This window comes from Oncorhynchus mykiss, chromosome 21, assembly GCF_057628025.1.
Source record: "Oncorhynchus mykiss isolate SJ-2025 chromosome 21, ASM5762802v1, whole genome shotgun sequence".
In the NCBI taxonomy this organism is placed as follows: Eukaryota; Metazoa; Chordata; class Actinopteri; order Salmoniformes; family Salmonidae; genus Oncorhynchus; species Oncorhynchus mykiss.
In genome coordinates, this window is record NC_143042.1 from 49,533,961 (window position 1) to 49,555,283 (window position 21,323).

The 21,323-nt window shown below is 46.5% G+C and overlaps 1 protein-coding gene across 3 annotated transcripts in view; it reads left to right on the plus strand.

Annotated features, from left to right (window-relative positions):
• Positions 1-21,323, plus strand: part of rbpjb (recombination signal binding protein for immunoglobulin kappa J region b) — a 107,006-nt gene that overhangs the window by 61,145 nt on the left and 24,538 nt on the right. Inside the window, exons 2-4 of one of the 3 annotated variants that reach the window (XM_090214888.1) lie at positions 2,477-2,515; positions 2,899-3,042; positions 15,526-15,621. In XM_090214888.1, the coding sequence (XP_090071014.1) occupies positions 15,533-15,621 (89 nt within the window). In that variant the 5' untranslated portion in view covers positions 2,477-2,515; positions 2,899-3,042; positions 15,526-15,532. Of the gene's footprint in view, positions 1-2,476; positions 2,516-2,898; positions 3,043-9,996; positions 10,109-15,525; positions 15,622-21,323 lie in introns of all 3 variants that reach the window. The other 2 variants (XM_090214889.1, XM_036958256.2) reach the window with 2 other exon arrangements.

A 21,323-nucleotide genomic window follows, 5' to 3' on the forward strand; every position in this document is an offset into this window, starting at 1 on the left:
ATGCTAAGAGCAGTCCTAGAGCAGGGCCTTACAGGATGCTATAAGAGCAGTCCCAGAGCAGGGCCTTACCGTATACAGAAGATACTGTAGATGGATGGATGAAGGGGGGAGGAATTATCCTTGGGTTCCAGGTTCAGACTGCTAATACGTCAAGTTTCCCCCTGTGATACCTGGGCAGTGTTGTGATACATTTCCCCCTGTGAAGCCCTGGCAGTGTTGTGATACATTTCCCCCCTGTGATACCTGACAGTGTTGTGATACATTACCCCCCTGTGATACCTGGGCAGTGTTGATTCATTTCCCCCTGTGATACCTGGACAGTGTTGTGATACCTGGGCAGTGTTGTGATACCTGGCAGTGTTGTGATACATTTCCCCCTGTGATACCTGGCAGTGTTGTGATACATTTCCCCCTGAGATGCCCGGGCAGTATTGTGATACATTTCCCCCTGTGATGCCTGGGCAGTGTTGATACATTTCCCCCTGTGATACCTGGGCAGTGTTGTGATACCTGGGCAGTGTTGTGATACCTGGCAGTGTTGTGATACATTTCCCCCTGTGATACCAGGCAGTGTTGTGATACATTTCCCCCTGTGATACCTGGCAGTGTTGTGATACATTTCCCCCTGTGATACCTGGCAGTGTTGTGATACATTTCCCCCTGTGATACCTGGGCAGTGTTGTGATACCTGGCAGTGTTGTGATACATTTCCCCCTGTGATACCTGGCAGTGTTGTGATACATTTCCCCCTGTGATGCCCGGCAGTGTTGTGTTAAAAGAAATAGCTTGAGAAGAAAAAGTTGTGTTGGTAGGATAGGAATGACTGTGATGTGTTCCTATGATGTCATTGTTGTAAAATAAACGGGTCTCTTTTCTGGTATGACTATAGCTGTGACATCACGTGTTAAAGGTTGTTTTCACAGATGACTTATGTGAAATGTTTTGCGGCTCGGGTTTCAAAGTCTAAGGTGAGATCACCTGGTTTAACATTTCTCTCTCTCTCTCTCTCTCTCTCTCAATTCAATTTCAATTCAATTTAAGGGGCTTTATTGGCATGGAAAAACATATGTTTACATTGCCAAAGCAAGTGAAATAGATAATAAACAAAAGTGAAATCATTTTTATTGTTTAACAGTAACCATTACACCACCAAAGAATAAAGCCATTTCAAATGTCATTATGTCTATATACAGTGTTGTAACAATGTGCAAGTAGTTAGTGGTGTTTCTTCTACACCGGTTGCCCTTTTCTTGTGGCAACAGGTCACAAATGTTGCTGCTGTGATGGCACCTTGTGGTATTTCACCCAGTAGATATGGGAGTTTATCAAAATTGGATTCGTTTTCGAATACTTTGGATCTGTATAATCTGAGGGCAATATGTCTCTAATATGGTCATACATTTGGCAGGAAGTTAGGAATTGCATCTCAGTTTCCACCTCATTTTGTGGGCAGTGTGTACATAGCCTGTCTGCCTACGGCGACCTTTCACTCGCTCTCTCCCCCTCTATTTCTTTCTCTTCCCCCTCTCTCTTCTCCCTCATCTCTCCTTTTCTCTCTCTTCTCCCTCATCTCTCCTTTTCTCTCTCTTCTCCCTCATCTCTCCTTTTCTCCCTCATCTCTCCTTTTCTCCCTCATCTCTCCTTTTCTCTCTCTCTCTCCTTTCTCTCTCTCCTTTTCTCTCTCTCTCCTTTCTCTCTCTCTCCTTTCTCTCTCTCTCCTTTCTCTTTCTCTCCTTTCTCTTTCTCTCTCTTCTCTTTCTCTCTCCTTTCTCTTTCTCTCTCTCTCCTTTCTCTTCCTCTCTCTCTCCTTTCCCTCTCTCTCTCTCTCTCCTTTCTCTCTCTCTCTCTCTCTCCTTTCTCTCTCTCCTTTCTCTCTCTCTCTCCTCTCTCTCTCTCCTTTCTCTCTCTCTCTCTCTCTTCTCTCTCTCTCTCTCCTTTCTCTCTCTCTCTCCTTTCTCTACTTTCTCTCTCTCTCTCCTTTCTCCCTCTCTCTCTCTCCTCCCTCATCTCTCCTTTCTCTCTCTCTCTCCTTTCTCTCTCTCTCTCCTTTCTCTCTCTCTCTCTCCTTTCTCTCTCTCTTCTCCCTCGTCTCTCCCTTCTCTCCCTCTCTCTCTCTCTTTCATCTCTACTCTCTCTCTCTCTCTCCTCCATCATTTCTCCCTGCTCTCTCTCTCTCTTCTCCCTCATCTCTCCCTTCTCTCTCTCCTCCCTCATCTCTCCTCTCTCCCTTCTCCCTCATCTCTCCCTCATCTCTCTCTCATCTCTCCCTCTCTCTCTCTCTCTCTGTGTTAAGGCTTCCGTCCTCGCCACCTGTCTGTGTTTGGCCACTGTGTCACATGGTCTCATGCTGCTGCAGCCGCCTCTGTCTCTCTCTGTGTCTGTAACCAGGTGTGCTTTCTCATCTCCTACCTGGTGTGTGTGTGTGTGTGTGTGTGTGTTTAGCTGCGTACTCAAGTTTTGGTCTCTTTCTCTGCAGGAAGTTTGGGGAGCGCCCTCAACCACAGCGCCTAACAAGGTGAGCACACACACACACACACACGCATTTCAGTATGCTTGTTTTATTCACAGACAGTTCAACAGGGCTTGTTATGATTAGGGGTGAGATGAGGCCAGGAGACTGGTCTCAGCAGTGTTAGGTCTGTTGGTCATTTGGTAAGTCAGCCTGGAGAGAGAGAGAGGAGGATATTTGTGTGTGTGCCTGTCAAATCAAATCAGATTTTATTGGTCACAGACACGTGGTTAGCAGATGTTATTGTGAGTGTAGCAAAATTATTTTGCTTCTAGATCCGACAATGCAGCAATATCTAACAGGTAATATTTAAAAATTCCACAACAAAATCTAATATCTAACACAATCCCCAACCAAATCTGATATCTCTCTGTGTGTACGTATGCAAGCCGCTCCAAGGGGAAAATGAGCGGTTGAGCATTCTCTGGAACACACGTTGTTTTGGAGGGGGCCCTGGCCTCTCCCCCTCTTGATCTCTCCCCCTCTGCGTTCACCGAACACTTGTTACCGACGATTGGGAGAAAGACACTGTGGTGAGTTTAGAGATGTTGTCTATGAAAGGTGTCTGTCTGTGTGTGTGTGTGTGTGTGTGTGTGTGTGTGTGTGTGCGGCTGTGTGTGTGTGTGTGTGTGTGTGTGCGGCTGTGTGTGTGTGTGTGTGTGTGTGTGTGCGGCTGTGTGTGTGTGTGTGTGTGTGTGTGCGGCTGTGTGTGTGTGTGCGGCTGTGTGTGTGTGTGTGCGGCTGTGTGTGTGTGTGCGGCTGTGTGTGTGTGTGTGTGTGCGGCTGTGTGTGTGTGTGCGGCTGTGTGTGTGTGTGCGGCTGTGTGTGTGTGTGCGGCTGTGTGTGTGTGTGCGGCTGTGTGTGTGTGTGCGGCTGTGTGTGTGCGTGCGGCTGTGTGTGTGTGTGTGTGTGCGGCTGTGTGTGTGTGTGTGCGGCTGTGTGTGTGTGCGGCTGTGTGTGTGTGCGGCTGTGTGTGTGTGCGTGGCTGTGTGTGTGTGTGTGTGTGTGCGCGGCTGTGTGTGTGTGTGTGTGTGCGGCTGTGTGTGTGTGTGTGTGTGCGGCTGTGTGTGTGTGTGCGGCTGTGTGTGTGTGTGTGGCTGTGTGTGTGTGTGTGTGGCTGTGTGTGTGTGTGTGCGGCTGTGTGTGTGTGTGTGCGGCTGTGTGTGTGTGTGCGGCTGTGTGTGTGTGTGTGTGTGCGGCTGTGTGTGTGTGTGTGTGTGTGTGTGTGCGGCTGTGTGTGTGTGTGTGTGTGTGTGCGGCTGTGTGCGGCTGTGTGTGTGTGCGGCTGTGTGTGTGTGTGTGGCTGTGTGTGTGTGTGTGCGGCTGTGTGTGTGTGTGTGCGGCTGTGTGTGTGTGTGCGGCTGTGTGTGTGTGTGTGTGTGCGGCTGTGTGTGTGTGTGTGGCTGTGTGTGTGTGTGTGCGGCTGTGTGTGTGTGTGTGCGGCTGTGTGTGTGTGTGCGGCTGTGTGTGTGTGTGTGTGTGTGCGGCTGTGTGTGTGTGTGTGTGTGTGTGTGTGCGGCTGTGTGTGTGTGTGTGTGTGTGTGCGGCTGTGTGTGTGTGCGGCTGTGTGCGGCTGTGTGTGTGTGTGCGGCTGTGTGTGTGTGTGTGCGGCTGTGTCTGTGTTGCGGTTACCCCATAGCGTGGCCCTGTTGATTTTAGTTTGGCAGTGACGGGGGCAGCTAAAAGCCAGGATCCTCCAGGGGCTGCTAAGTCTCGGGTCCTTCAGGGCCCCACTGTCAGCCAGGCTGTTCCACTGTTCAGCTGATACAAAACACACTGTAGACTGCTTGAAATGCTGCCTGGCTTTGTTGCAGGGGAAACTTCAGAGACACTTGAGACTCAATCTGAAAATGAAAATCTATAAAATATGCTGTGAGATCTGACTCAAGTTTACACTCACCTGTAGGCTATATGAATGTAGGCCGTATTTATTGTCATGTGATTTTAATGAACTAGAATGTGCCTGACGTCACAAATTAAGTTGACATGGGGGGGGGGGGGGTTTCAGTTTCCTCTGACAGTCAATTCTCAGCCCATTGTGCCTTAATGACATGCTGACTGACGTGACTGTCTGTTGATGTTTTCATTTAACCCACGGGTCCTGGGTTGAGTACGCGTGTCATGTCCCCTTTGTGATCCAAAGGGACTCGAGGACTCTTTGTGTTTCCTGTGTGTGTGTACCTTTTTTGACTTTGTGTGTGTTTGCGTGTGTGTGCCCGCATTTGATCCAGTGTGTGTGTGTGTACCTTTTGACTTGGTGTGTGTTCCCGCAATTGATCCTGTGTGTGTGTGTGTGTGTGTGTGTGTGTGCCCCTCCCTGTCCTAGCCAGCTGCTGTTTTTATTTTTTTTTAATTTAACCTTTATTTAACTAGGGCAAGTCAGTTTATGAACAAATTTTTATTTACAATGATGGCCAACCCCGTACGACGCTGGTGGGGGGGGTCTGGATGAATCCACTATACTGGTGTCGCTAGACACTGTGACAGATACACTGGACAGATTCCACTCTGCTCTGCCTTATCTGTAGCCAGGCTTAACTCCACACACGCAGACGCATCATTACTGACCCCCACTTTGCCCTTTGTCTCTGTCTATCTGTCTGTCTGTCAATCTCTCTGCCAGTGGCACACAAAGCTATACCGCTAGTCTGTAGCTTTCTGTTGGATACCACTAGTCTGTAGCTTTCTGTTGTATACCGCTAGTCTGTAGCTTTCTGTTGTATACCGCTAGCCTGTAGCTTTCTGTTGTATACCACTAGCCTGTAGCTTTCTGTTGTATGCCTGTAGCTTTCTGTTGTATGCCTGTAGCTTTCTGTTGTATACCGCTAGTCTGTAGCTTTCTGTTGTATGCCTGTAGCTTTCTGTTGTATACCGCTAGTCTGTAGCTTTCTGTTGTATACCGCTAGTCTGTAGCTTTCTGTTGTATACCGCTAGTCTGTAGCTTTCTGTTGTATACCGCTAGCCTGTAGCTTTCTGTTGTATACCGCTAGCCTGTAGCTTTCTGTTGTATACCGCTAGTCTGTAGCTTTCTGTTGTATACCGCTAGCCTGTAGCTTTCTGTTGTATACCGCTAGTCTGTAGCTTTCTGTTGAATACCGCTAGTCTGTAGCTTTCTGTTGTATACCGCTAGTCTGTAGCTTTCTGTTGAATACCGCTAGTCTGTAGCTTTCTGTTGTATACCGCTAGTCTGTAGCTTTCTGTTGTATACCGCTAGTCTGTAGCTTTCTGTTGTATACCGCTAGCCTGTAGCTTTCTGTTGTATACCGCTAGCCTGTAGCTTTCTGTTGTATGCCTGTAGCTTTCTGTTGTATGCCGCTAGCCTGTAGCTTTCTGTTGTATGCCGCTAGCCTGTAGCTTTCTGTTGTCATTTAGCTTGTCCCCTTTGCTTGGTGTGTCCATGTGACTCTTGGCTTGTTTGAACATCATTTTACGTTTACATTTTAGTCATTTAGCAGACGCTGTTATTCAGAGCGACTAACTGTAAGTAATGTTAGCGAGTGCATACATTTTCGTTCTGGTCCCCCGTGAGAATCAAACCGACAACCTTGGCGTTGCAAGCATTATGCTCTACCAACATGTTTTCAATGCATGTTTAGTTTTTCTGTCCAATATTGACTTGTGTAGTACTGATCTGTCCGGCATTTTCCTATTCAGTTTTCGTTGTGATGTGCTGTAGCATCTCTTGTGTGGTTGCGTACCGCGCATCTCCTTGCATGTCTCTTTTGTTTGTGTTTTGTGTGTTCTGGTTATCTCTTGTTGCGTGTGTTTTGTTGCATGGCTGTTGTAGTGTGCTGTGCGTGTCGGCTGTGCGTGTCGGCTGTGCGTGTCGGCTGTGCGTGTCGGCTGTGCGTGTCGGCTGTGCGTGTCGGCTGTGCGTGTCGGCTGTGCGTGTCGGCTGTGCGTGTCGGCTGTGCGTGTCGGCTGTGCGTGGCGGCTGTGCGTGTGGTGATGAAATGCCACTTTCAAATCAGATGACTTGGGTCCAGGTCCTAAGATTATCACCCACCACCTCAGTTCAGTCGTTCAGACACTAACATCTTAAATGGTAGGCAATTAAGATCACAGTTATGAAAACTTAGGACACTAAAGAGGCCTTTCTACTGACTCTGAAAAACACCAAAATAAAGATGCCCAGTGTCCCTGCTCACCTGCGTGAATGTGCCTTAGGCATGCTGCAAGGAAGCATGAGGACTGCAGATGTCGCCAGGGCAATAAATTGCAATGTCCGTGCTGTGAGACGCCTAAGACATCGTCCTCGCAGTGGCAGACCACGTGTAACAACACCTGCACAGCATCTGTACATCCGAACATCACACCTGCGGGACAGGTACAGGATGGCAACAACATCTTCCCGAGTTACACCAGGAACGGACAATCCCTCCATCAGTGCTCAGACTGTCCGCAATAGGCTGAGAGAGGCTGGACTGAGGGCTTGAAGGTCCTCACCAGACATCACCAGCAACAACGTCGCCTATGGGCACAAACCCACCGTCGCTGGACCAGACAGGACTTGCAAAAAGTGCTCTTCACTGACGAGTCGCGGTTTTGTCTCACCAGTGGTGATGGTCGGATTTGCATTTATCGTCGAAGGAATGAGCGTTTCACCGAGACCTGTACTCTGGAGCCCGTCATGGTCTGGGGCGGTGTGTCACAAAATCATCGGACTGAGCTTGTTGTCATTGCAGGCAATCTCAACGCAGTGCGTTACAGGGAAGACATCCTCCTCCCTCATGTGGTACCCTTCCTGCAGGCTCTACCTGACATGACCCTTCAGCATGACAATGCCACCAGCCATACTGCTCGTTTTGTGCGTGATTTCCTGCAGGACAGGAATGTCCGTGTTCTGCCATGGCCAGCAATGAGCCGGGATCTCAATCCAATTGAGCACGTCTGGGATCTGTTGGATCGGAGGGTGAGGGCCAGGGCCATTCCCCCCCAGAAATGTCTGGGAACTTGCAGGTGCCTTGGTGGAAGAGTGGGGTAACATCTCACAGCAGGAACTGGCAAATCTGGTGCAGTCCATGAGGAGGAAATGCACTGCAGTACTTAATGCAGCTGGTGGCCACACCAGATACTGACTGTTACTTTTGATTTGGATCCCCCCTTTGTTCAGGGACACATTATTCAATTTCTGTTAGTCACTTGTCTGTGGAACTTGTTCAGTTTGTCTCTCAGTTGTTCATAGACATAGACAGGATCAAGGGAAAAGCGAAACGGAGCGAAGTACAGAGAGATCCTTGATGGAAAACTGCTCCAGAGCCCTCAGGACCTCAGACTGGGGCGAATGTTCCTCTTCCAACAGGACAACAACCCCAAGCACGCAGCCAAGACAACGCAGGAGTGGCTTCGGGACAAGTCTCTGAATGTCCTTGAGTGGCCCAGCCAGAGCCCGGAGTGACCTGAAAACAGCTGTGCAGTGACGCTCCCCATCCAACCTGACAGAGCTTGAGAAGATCTGCAGAGAAAAATTGGAGAAACTCCCCAAATACAGGTGTGGCAAACTTGAAGCGTCACACGCAGGAAGACTCACTGCCAAAGGTGCTTCAACCAAATAGAGTAAAGGCTCTGAATTTTTTTTAACAAAATGTGCTAATATTATGGGTTGATTTAATTTTAGATGAATTTTTTTTATTTAAGTGAAAGTTGATCCATTTAGGCCATTCATATGAAATATTGTATTCTTTTATTTAACCTTTATTTATCTAGGCAAGTCAGTTAAGAACAAATTCTTATTTTAAATGACGGCCTAGGAACAGTGGGTTAACTGGTCTAGGAACAGTGGGTTAACTGGTCTAGGAACAGTGGGTTAACTGGTCTAGGAACAGTGGGTTAACTGGTCTAGGAACAGTGGGTTAACTGGTCTAGGAACAGTGGGTTAACTGGTCTAGGAACAGTGGGTTAACTGGTCTAGGAACAGTGGGTTAACTGGTCTAGGAACAGTGGGTTAACTGGTCTAGGAACAGTGGGTTAACTGGTCTAGGAACAGTGGGTTAACTGCCTTGCAGAACGACTGATTTTTTTGTTTTTTACCTTGTCACCTCGGGGATTCGATCTTGCAACCTTTCGGTCACTAGTCCAACGCTCTAACCACTAGGCTACCTGTCGGCTGCAACGTAACAAAATGTGGATAAAGTCCATGTGTCTGAATACTTTGCGACTGGTCATGGTGTTGGTCTATAGGTTAATTAGAATAATTTAGTGGAATTAAATTGGCACTAGTGTACAGTAATATTAGTTATTTATCACACATGTACAGCGTACAGATACAAAGCCTTGGAGATAAAAATCTGTCAGAAAGCAGGAGCGCATTTTAAAACGTATACTAAATTGTTTGAAACCTGAACGTTTTAATACCATATTATGAGGCGTGTCTTACCTTACGTTATAATAGTATCCTATTAGATGATCAAAATGTCTAAATTACATCGGTCGTATGAAACCGCTTTTCCCTTCTGGACAATGCTGTTTTCCCGCCAATTGCATTATGGAAGGAACATTCTAATGTAGCCTACTGCCTTGTGTGCATTGCTGCGCTTATCATGTGAAGAAATAATAATAGTTTTAGCGGAATTTTAATTTGATGTATTCCTACTGGTTGTATGAATTTGGGATCTATTGTCCCACAGCTAATTAAAAATGTTGCCGGTCAAATGGCCAGCACCATATTTTTGTGTGTGTGTGTGTGTGTGTGTGTGTAAATATGATGTGTGAATGCTGGTTGAACTTGGCCTTGTGCAGCCTGGCCCCTCCAGGGGTGTAATAGATTAATGGTGCTGTCTTCACACACACACCACGACAACAACCACATCTTAACCAGCAGTCGTCCTCCAGGACTGTCAGTATGAACTTGTGAACCAAGAAGGTTTTGGAACATGGGACAACAGTCTTACTATAGGACCAATCATTTGTACCCAGGATTGAAATGCATTCATTGGGTTTTAGACAAAGATCTGCTTTTGGAATATCCCATTGTTTTTGTGGAGAACAGTCCTGTGACACTCTAATCCTACTTTAACTATCAACTAGTGATGGGGGAAAAAAATTGAATATTATTTTTGACAATATATTGCAATATTATTTTTTGCGCTAGTTTGCGGAACCTCCATCGAAACCTGTATTTTTTTTTCTTCATTCTCCATCTTTTTAAATTATTTTTAAATTAAATAAAATTATTATTATTTTTTATTATTTATTTTTTTATTGGTTCTTGTTCAGCAGACATACGATGAGCAATATGTTTGGAAAATCGAATTGTAATAAAGTCACAGTATCAAATCTCAATACATATAGTATCGTGAGAATCTCAGTATATATCGTATCTGCAACTAAGTTGTGCGATAATATCGTATCATAAGGTCCCTGGCAATTCCCAGCTCTACAATCAACCAGTGCTTGTGAGGTGTAAAAAAAACAGAGGGTGTTTTCTACTCTAGATGCTGCAGCTCACTCTTTTTTTCTCTCTCTTTCTTTCGTTCTTTCTTGGTTAGCTCTGAGGCCATCTCCGCCAGTCAACTCTGATCCAACAACAAATAGGGTAGTTTACTTCCAGTCATCCACAGGGCAGCAGCCATATTTGTGAAGTGGCAACAACACACTGGCGTGAGTCTTAACCCACGCACTTCCTCAAAAGTCTCATCTTTAGGGTGAAATCTGGAACTTTCATTTCCCCTGCTCTGGCAACACAAGGTACTAGCTACTAACACAACGGACCAACGAGAAAAACAAACTACAAAATAGCTTCGCCAATATGACAAGCTTTTTTTTCCCCCCCCTTCTAGAAGTTGTTACTTAGGCACAGATCCAGGATGAGCCTAGCCACCACATATCCAAATAGTGATCATTAGGCAGGGAAGTGCAAAACTGTCCTCAGGCCAGTGTCTAGGGGTCACCTTAATACCGCATCGCTTTTCCACCTTAGTTTGATGTCAGCCTCACAACAGGAAGGTCACAATCAGTATCAGCGGTGTCCAATGACACCCTGTGAGCATGACATGACCGTGTTCTGAGCTGAGCGAGTGTGTTCCCCTGTAATCAGTCAGGTGTGTGTGTGCGTGTGCGTGTCCAGTGCCATGTAGAAATATCAGTGGAGATCACTGTAGCATCAGATGATTATAGGCACCGCAGAGTGGTGTCCGTCAGATGATTATAGGCACCGCAGAGTGGTGTCCATCAGATGACTATAGGCACCGCAGAGTGGTGTCCATCAGATGACTATAGGCACCGCAGAGTGGTGTCCGTCAGATGATTACAGGCACCGCAGAGTGGTGTCTGTCAGATGATTACAGGCACCGCAGAGTGGTGTCCTTCAGATGATTATAGGCACCGCAGAGTGGTGTCCGTCAGATGATTACAGGCACCGCAGAGTGGTGTCCTTCAGATGACTATAGGCACTGCAGTGGTGTCCTTCAGATGACTATAGGCACCGCAGAGTGGTGTCCTTCAGATGACTACAGGCACCGCAGAGTGGTGTCCGTCAGATGACTATAGGCACCGCAGAGTGGTGTCCGTCAGATGACTACAGGCACCGCAGAGTGGTGTCCGTCAGATGATTACAGGCACCGCAGAGTGGTGTCCGTCAGATGACTACAGGCACCGCAGAGTGGTGTCCTTCAGATGACTACAGGCACCGCAGAGTGGTGTCCTTCAGATGATTACAGGCACCGCAGAGTGGTGTCCGTCATTTGATTACAGGCACTGCAGAGTGGTGTCCGTCATTTGATTACAGGCACCGCAGAGTGGTGTCCGTCAGATGATTATAGGCACCGCAGAGTGGTGTCCGTCAGATGATTACAGGCACCGCAGAGTGGTGTCCGTCAGATGATTACAGGCACCGCAGAGTGGTGTCCGTCAGATGATTACAGGCACCGCAGAGTGGTGTCCGTCAGATGATTACAGGCACCGCAGAGTGGTGTCCGTCAGATGATTACAGGCACCGCAGAGTGGTGTCCGTCAGATGATTACAGGCACCGCAGAGTGGTGTCCGTCAGATGACTATAGGCACCGCAGAGTGGTGTCCTTCAGATGACTACAGGCACCGCAGAGTGGTGTCCGTCAGATGATTACAGGCACCGCAGAGTGGTGTCCTTCAGATGATTACAGGCACCGCAGAGTGGTGTCCTTCAGATGACTACAGGCACCGCAGAGTGGTGTCCGTCAGATGATTACAGGCACCGCAGAGTGGTGTCCGTCATTTGATTACAGGCACCGCAGAGTGGTGTCCGTCAGATGATTATAGGCACCGCAGAGTGGTGTCCGTCAGATGATTACAGGCACCGCAGAGTGGTGTCCTTCAGATGATTACAGGCACCGCAGAGTGGTGTCCGTCAGATGACTACAGGCACCGCAGAGTGGTGTCCATCAGATGACTATAGGCACCGCAGAGTGGTGTCCATCAGATGACTATAGGCACCGCAGAGTGGTGTCCATCAGATGACTATAGGCACCGCAGAGTGGTGTCCATCAGATGACTAGAGGCACCGCAGAGTGGTGTCCGTCAGATGATTACAGGCACCGCAGAGTGGTGTGTTTTCTTTCCATCCATCTCTCTCTGGCCTTGGTCTTTCCACTAAGGGTTAGTGAAGTGTAGTAACCTGTGGTTCCCTGCCTCCCTCTCGTGGTTCAGGCCTGTCTAGTGGACTGGGTGGTATACTGTATTTTACTAGATGCACGGACCAGTTTTGGTTTTTATTTGCCCTTATTCTGCCCTTCTACCAATGTAATGTTAGTTAAAAGACCACCCGCCCCTGGTCGCTCATGGAGTGATGTTGATGTTTTTATTTTTATTTTTTTAAATTTTAAATTTTTACCCCTTTTTCTCCCCAATTTCGTGGTATCCAATTGTTGTACTATCTTGTCTCATCGCTACAACTCCCTTACGGGCTCGGGAGAGACGAAGGTTGAATGTCATGCGTCCTCCGATACACAACCCAACCAGCCGCACTGCTTCTTAACACAGCGCGCATCCAACCCGGAAGCCAGCCGCACCAATGTGTCAAAGGCTACACCGTGCACCCGGCAACCTTGGCTAGCGCGCACTGCGCCCGGCCCGCCACAGGAGTCGCTGGTGCGCAACAATATGTTGATGACAACGATGCTGTTTGCGCTTCTTAATATAAATCCACAAGTGTTCTATAATTACACTATTAGTTTGTATGTCTTACTGTCTGCAAACGGCAAGTATGTTTATTTATTTGATCAAGTTGTGGATAAAACAGTGTTAGCTGCTAATCTCTAGCTAGCTGCGTTAGTTGGCTAGCTGTCTAGCTAATACAACCTGATAGCAGTGCTGGTGGAGACCTAAATCAGCATGTTTGTGCAACCGTATCTTCTAAATCCGAGAGAAAGAGAACATTTAATGTAGCCAGAGTTTATAGGGTCCCACTCCCCTGGGAAACACTGACCAACACTTTGGTTCCTACCCCTGTCGCAATAATGCCTCTTTGGCGTTTTCATTCATTGTCATGTCAAACAACACTGTGTTCAAAGTGCCCAGTATTATATTCTAACTATAGAATTTGAATAATCATTCCCACAATCACCCCTAATAATTTCCATGAGTCCAACAGTTCACCCAACAGTTCACACAAGTCCAATCGCATTTGGGGCGGCAGGTAGCCTAGTGGTTAGAGCGTTGGACTTGTAACCGAAAGTTGCAAGATCGAATCCCTGAGCTGACAATGTACAAATCTGTCGTTCTGCCCCTGAACAGGCAGTTAACCCACTGTTCCTAGGCCGTCATTGAAAATAAGAATTTGTTCTTAACTGACTTGCCTAGTTAAATAAAGGTACAAATGTATGCAAGATCACCTTTGGGTTGAAGTTTAAAACAATCGGAATGCAGAAAGCCCCATTTGAAAACACTTAAAATGTATGTGTTGACCCTAAGGTCAAGCACTACTCCTAGAACTGGTATTATTCAAAAACCACAAATACCGCCAAATAGCATCATCCCGCCAAAGTGCACCATCCCGCCAAATAGCACCATCCTGTCAACAAAAAAAATGTAGTGATATGATATTTTGGCCAGCCCTAATGTATGTGTATGACTCCCTTTCTGTGTCTCTGGACGTGTCAAGGTGACACTGACATCTGTGCAAATGGGCCATTGTGCCTGCTCAGGGTGACCCTTGACCCCTGCTAGTCTGAAGATCTTTAGCTGTGTGCTTCTCAACGAGTACACACACAGTAACCAGGTGTCTATCCAAAAAATGTTATGCCAGTAAAGAACGTTGAATAATTTTTTTTTTGTGACCAGCCTGATGGAAACAGCACATTTGTCGGTCAGATTTCCAAATGTAGACAAAATAAAAATACACTAGACAAGGTGGGATCTTTTTGTGCCGGTAAAATAAATGATGTGAGAGATGGTGGTGGAAACGTTTTTATGCGCAGACATTGACATAATAACCATCACATCAAAGTAAACCTCACGACGACATGGTGTTCCTTTCTCCCGCTACGACTCGGAACAGTTTTATTATAATCAACTTCACAGGGTGGCGAAATTGCAAAGTGATGAGCTTGATGCTCTTTTACAATAAATATCGAGGGTCTCATTCTGGTGACGATGATCGACGCTTGGCTTCCCTTTGACAAATAGAAATCCTGCTCTTTTGTCCATTATGTAGACTATAACCTTCCCTGTAGCTGGTAGCTGTTGGCTAGAGCACTGTTGCTAAGAGCGGAGTGGCCACATTCCCTCTATAACACAACATTTGTTGTGCCAAAACCGTAAGTAGAGTTGAAAATGCGATGGAAACCCATTTATGTTTTTGCTTAGGTGACAGAAGTAATTGGAGCACGGGCCTTTGCAACATTTTAACACGAGATGTGGATTCTTTGGTGGTGAGCTCAGGGCTTTGGAGTTTTCTTTTTTCTCTCCTTTCAGTCAACCCAGCTGGAGAGAACATAGCTTTTGGCACCGAACTGTGTGTGTCCATGTGTCTGTGTGTGAGCGGTCTGTGTGTGCAGAGTGTGTGTGTGTGTGTAAGCAACACAACCTTCAGCACACCAGAGAATTGGCTAATCAAACTGGAACTTGTTAAAATGTTCCCGTCTCTCCATGTTTCAAATGTTCGTCTTAGTGACCCTGAATTTTCACGTTCCTTATCTACACTGAACAAAAATATAAATGCAACGTGTAAAGTGTTAGTCCCATGTTTCATAAGCTGAAATAAAAGATCCCAGAAATCTTCCATACACACAAATAGCTTATTTCTCTAATTTTGTGTGAATTTTTTTTTTTTTTTTTTACATCCCTGTTAGTGAGCATTTCTCCTTTGCCAAGATAGTTCATCCACCTGACAGGTGTGGCATATCAAGAAGCTGATTAAACAGTATGATCATTACACAGCTCCACCTTGTGCTGGGGACAATAAAAGGCCACTCTGAAATGTGCAGTTTTGTCACACAAATGCAATGGCACAGATGTCTCAAGTTTGCAATTAGCCGGATGACTGCAGGAATGTCCGCCATAGCCAGATAATTGAATGTTAGTTTCTCTATCATAAGCCGTCTCCAACATCGCTTTAAAGAATTTGGCAGTATGTCCAAACGGCCTCAAAACCGCAGACGACGTGTAACCAAACCAGCCCAGGACCTCCACATCCGGCTTCTTCACCTGCGGGATCGCCTGAGACCAGCCACCCGGACAGCTGATGAAACTAGGGAGTAATAAAGCCCTTTTGTGGGGAAAACTAATTCTCATTGGGTGGGCCTGGCTCCCAGTGGGTGGGCCTATGCCCACCCATGGCTACACCCCTGCCCAACAGTGAAATCCATAGATTAGGTCCGAATTAATTTATTTCAATTGAGTGATTTCTTTATAAGAACTGTAACTCAGTAAAATCGTTGAAATTGTTGCATGTTGCTTCTATATTTTTGATCAGTATACTTTATCTCTGTCACTTCTGTCATCTATAACTTGTTTATTTCAATGGATGAATAACAAACCTCTCATCTCTCCCTATTTCCATCCCTCTGTTTCTAACTTCTCCCCTCTCTTCCCTTCTTCACAGAGAAGCGATGAGGAATTACCTGAAGGAGCGAGGAGACCAAACTGTCCTGATCCTGCATGCAAAGGTTGCCCAGAAATCTTATGGCAATGAAAAAAGGTAACCAACCACCACTTACCCTACACACCACTTACCCTACACACCACTTACCCTACACACCACTTACCCTACACACCACTTACCCTACACACCACTTACCCTACACACCACTTACCCTGCACACCACTTACCCTGCACACCACTTATCCTGCACACCACTTATCCTGCACACCACTTACCCTGCACACCACTTACCCTGCACACCACTTACCCTGCACACCACTTACCCTGCACACCACTTTCCACAGTACCTCCCACGTAGTACCTCCTACAGCTCCTACCTGGTGTCGTACCTCCCACAGCTCCTACCTGGTGTAGTACCTCGCACAGCTCCTACCTGGTGTAGTACCTCCTACAGCTCCTACCTGGTGTCGTACCTCCTACAGCTCCTACCTGGTGTAGTACCTCCTACAGCTCCTACCTGGTGTCGTACCTCCCACAGCTCCTACCTGGTGTAGTACCTCCCACAACTCCTACCTGGTGTAGTACCTCGCACAGCTCCTACCTGGTGTAGTACCTCCTACAGCTCCTACCTGGTGTCGTACCTCCCACAGCTCCTACCTGGTGTAGTACCTCCCACAGCTCCTACCTGGTGTCGTACCTACCACAGCTCCTACCTGGTGTCGTACCTCCCACAGCTCCTACCTGGTGTAGTACCTCCCACAGCTCCTACCTGGTGTAGTACCTCACACAGCTCCTACCTGGTGTAGTACCTCGCACAGCTCCTACCTGGTGTAGTACTCCCACAGCCCCTACATGGTGTGTGTGATGACCTTCGCCCCAGTCGGCCCTACTCTGAGGTCCTGAGCGCTCTGGAGCAGGATTTCATCAAGGATCTCTCTGTACTTTGCTCCGCTCACCTTTCCCTCGATCCTGACTAGTCTCCCAGTCCCTGCCGCTGAAAAACATCCCCTCTGCATGATGCTGCCACCACCATACCTGTTGTAGTTACTAACACAGTCCCAACCCAAAAAAGGCACGTTGAAGAGTTCCCTGTTTCATTATAAGTCAATAGGTCAAGGGTTAATAGTATGGACTAAAAGGAGGTCGAAAAAAAGATCAATCACATTCCGTTGTGTCTGTGTGTAACGTAGGTGTTTTGGCCCCTCCGGCTTTCCATCTCCTACTGCGTCCAGACGGGGTTAAGCGGTTAAGTTTTCTGCAGGGCACATCCAGGAGGTTAAAGGGTAGATGGCAGGGGAACGGTAGTGCTACAGGGTTGGGGAGCACCCTGGTAGGTAGGGGGTATTGACTGAGTAGAAGTGGGTAGACTGTTTCCTAGTTGCTGTACTAATGTTAGGTTAGAATGGTGTATGGGGTGTGTGTAGGGAGTTAATGAGCTGTTCTGAATATGGTCATCCAGTTGTAGGGGATTAGACAGAATGAAGCCTTGCTCTCGCTCTCTCTCGCACTCATGTACACAGTGCCTTAGGAAAGTGTTCAGACCCCTGGACTTTTTCCACATCCTGTGAGGTTACAGCCTTATTCTAAAATGTATTGAATTGTTTATTTCCCCCGTCATCAATCTACACACAGTCCGGTCTCTGGCTGGGCCACTCAAGGACATTCAGAGACTTGTCCCGAAGCCATTCCTGCATTGTCTTGGTTGTGTGCTTGGGTTCGTTGTCCTGTTGGAAGGTGAACCTTCGCCCTACTCTGAGGTCCTGAGCGCTCTGGGGCAGGTTTCCATCAAGGATCTCTCTGTACTTCGCATCTTTCATCTTTCCCTCGATCCTGACTAGTCCCTGCTGCTGAAAAACATCCCCACAGCATGATGCTGCCACCACCATGCTTCACTGTAGGGTTGGTGTCAGGTTTCTTCCAGACATGATGCTGCCACCACCATGCTTCACTGTAGGGATGGTGACAGGTTTCTTCCAGACATGATGCTGCCACCACCATGCTTCACTGTAGGGTTGGTGTCAGGTTTCCTCCAGACATGATGCTTGGCATTCAGGTCAAAGAGTTCAATCTCGGTTTCATCAGACCAGAGAATCTTGTTTATTATGGTCTGATTCTTTGGGGGCCTTTTGGCAAACTCCAAGATGGCTGTTATGTGCCTTTTACTGAGGAGTGGCTTCCGTCTGGTCACTCTACCATAAAGGCCTGTTTGGTGGAGTGCTGCAGAGATGGTTGTCCTTCTGGAAGGTTCTCCCATCTCCACAGAGGAACTCAAGAGCTCTGTCAGAGTGACCATCGGGTTCTTGGTCACCTCCCTGACCAATTCCCTTCTCCCTCGAATGCTCATTTTGTCCGGGCATCCAGCTCTAGGAAGAGTCTTGGTGGTTCCAAACTTCTTCCATTTAAGAATGATGGTGCAGAAATGTTTTGGTACTCTTCCCCAGATCTGTGCCTCGACATAATCCTGTCTCTGAGCTCTACGGACAATTTCTTCAAACTCGTGGCTTTGTTTTTGCTCTGACATGCACTGTCAACGTTGGGACCTTTTATATAGACTTCTGTGTTTCTTTCCAAATAATTTCTAATCAATTGAATTTACCACTGGTGGAAATGATGATCAATGGAAACAGGATGCACCTGATCTCAATTTCGAGTCTCATAGCAAAGAGTCTGAATACTTATGTAATAAGGTATCTGTTATTTGTTTTTAATACATTTGCAAACATTTCTAAAAAACTGTTTTTCGCTTTGTCATAATGGGGTATTGTGTGTAGATTGCGGAGGATTAAAAAAAAAAAACATTTTAGAAGAAGGCTGTAACGTAACAAAATGTGGAACAAGTCAGAGTTCTGAATACCTTCCGAAGGCACTCTCCCCTTTTCTCTCTCCCTCTCCCCTTCCTCTTGGCTGGGTCTGATCATTGGAGCCCTGCCTGCCATCACACCAGAACTATGTCTTAGTAAATCAGCAGCATCTCACCAGAACTATGTCTTAGTAAATCAGCAGCATCTCACCAGAAGTATGTCTTAGTAAATCAGCAGCATCACACCAGAACTATGTCTTAGTAAATCAGCAGCATCTCACCAGAACTATGTCTTAGTAAATCAGCAGCATCTCACCAGAACTATGTCTTAGTAAATCAGCAGCATCACACCAGAACTATGTCTTAGTAAATCAGCAGCATCACACCAGAACTATGTCTTAGTAAATCAGCAGCATCACACCAGAACTATGTCTTAGTAAATCAGCAGCATCTCACCAGAACTATGTCTTAGTAAATCAGCAGCATCACACCAGAACTATGTCTTAGTAAATCAGCAGCATCTCACCAGAACTATGTCTTAGTAAATCAGCAGCATCACACCAGAACTATGTCTTAGTAAATCAGCAGCATCACACCAGAACTATGTCTTAGTAAATCAGCAGCATCTCACCAGAACTATGTCTTAGTAAATCAGCAGCATCACACCAGAACTATGTCTTAGTAAATCAGCAGCATCGCACCAGAACTATGTCTTAGTAAATCAGCAGTATCTCACCAGAACTATGTCTTAGTAAATCAGCAGCATCTCACCAGAACTATGTCTTAGTAAATCAGCAGCATCTCACCAGAACTATGTCTTAGTAAATCAGCAGCATCACACCAGAACTATGTCTTAGTAAATCAGCAGCATCACACCAGAACTATGTCTTAGTAAATCAGCAGCATCTCACCAGAACTATGTCTTAGTAAATCAGCAGCATCTCACCAGAACTGTCTTAGTAAATCAGCAGCATCTCACCAGAACTATGTCTTAGTAAATCAGCAGCATCACACCAGAACTGTCTTAGTAAATCAGCAGCATCTCACCAGAACTATGTCTTAGTAAATCAGCAGCATCACACCAGAACTATGTCTTAGTAAATCAGCAGCATCTCACCAGAACTATGTCTTAGTAAATCAGCAGCATCTCACCAGAACTATGTCTTAGTAAATCAGCAGCATCTCACCAGAACTATGTCTTAGTAAATCAGCAGCATCTCACCAGAACTATGTCTTAGTAAATCAGCAGCATCTCACCAGAACTATGTCTTAGTAAATCAGCAGCATCTCACCAGAACTATGTCTTAGTAAATCAGCAGCATCACACCAGAACTATGTCTTAGTAAATCAGCAGCATCTCACCAGAACTATGTCTTAGTAAATCAGCAGCATCTCACCAGAACTATGTCTTAGTAAATCATCAGCATCACACCAGAACTATGTCTTAGTAAATCAGCAGCATCACACCAGAACTATGTCTTAGTAAATCAGCAGCATCACACCAGAACTATGTCTTAGTAAATCAGCAGCATCTCACCAGAACTATGTCTTAGTAAATCAGCAGCATCTCACCAGAACTATGTCTTAGTAAATCAGCAGCATCTCACCAGAACTATGTCTTAGTAAATCAGCAGCATCACACCAGAACTATGTCTTAGTAAATCAGCAGCATCACACCAGAACTATGTCTTAGTAAATCAGCAGCATCACACCAGAACTATGTCTTAGTAAATCAGCAGCATCTCACCAGAACTATGTCTTAGTAAATCAGCAGCATCACACCAGAACTATGTCTTAGTAAATCAGCAGCATCACACTAGAACCATGTCTTAGTAAATCAGCAGCATCTCACCAGAACCATGTCTTAGTAAATCAGCAGCATCTCACCAGAACTATGTCTTAGTAAATCAGCAGCATCTCACCAGAACTATGTCTTAGTAAATCAGCAGCATCTCACCAGAACTATGTCTTAGTAAATCAGCAGCCCTCAGCCGACACTGTGACACCTCTGAGTTTTGGAGCACGAAAGAGAAGGAGCAGCATTGTGTGTGACTGCGTGTGTGTGTGACTGCGTGTGTGTGTGACTGCGTGTGTGTGTGACTGCGTGTGTGACTGCGTGTGTGTGACTGCGTGTGTGTGACTGTGTGTGTGTGACTGTGTGTGTGTGACTGCGTGTGTCAGTATGTGTTTGTTAAATAGCTGAATTCCTCTCCTCTGTCCTCTCTGGTTAAAGTCACACTGACCAAGACAGAAGATGCGAGCGGGGCCTGTTTTGGGGGTAATGGTGAGGGGGGTCCAGCTTCAAGTCATTTGAGTTTTCATAGTTGGTCATAAAGCCCCCAAAAACAGAACATTCATATACGTTCCTCTTATCTGACACTTATTCACTCACGATTGAGTCATTCACTATTCGACCGGGATTAGTTTTACTAGGGGAAGTTGGGTAATGTCATTATGTGCACGAACACAAAACACCACATATGTATATATTTTTTTGTCCCGTCTGAGTCTGCCATGGTGGTCGTTTTTACATGGCCAGGGGTGTTCCGGACAGAATAACTGTTTGTTTTTTTGACAAACTCCAAGTTCCTCTGATAAAGCTAGTTCTGTGCATAACGAAAGCCCCTGTGTTATTCAGAGAATCACGTAGTTTGACAGGTGCTTTGTGCAGTTTGAGAAAGAGAAGAAACAGCGCTACGCATATATTAAGGCCCCCGAGTGGCGCAGCGGTCTAAGACACTGCATCTCTGTGCTAGAGGCGTCACTACAGACCCTAGTTCAATTCCAGGCTGTGTCACAGCGGTCTAAGACACTGCATCAGTGCTAGAGGCGTCACTACAGACCCTGGTTCAATTCCAGGCTGTGTCACAGCGGTCTAAGACACTGCATCTCTGTGCTAGAGGCGTCACTACAGACCCTGGTTCAATTCCAGGCTGTGTCACAGCGGTCTAAGACACTGCATCTCTGTGCTAGAGGCGTCACTACAGACCCTGGTTCT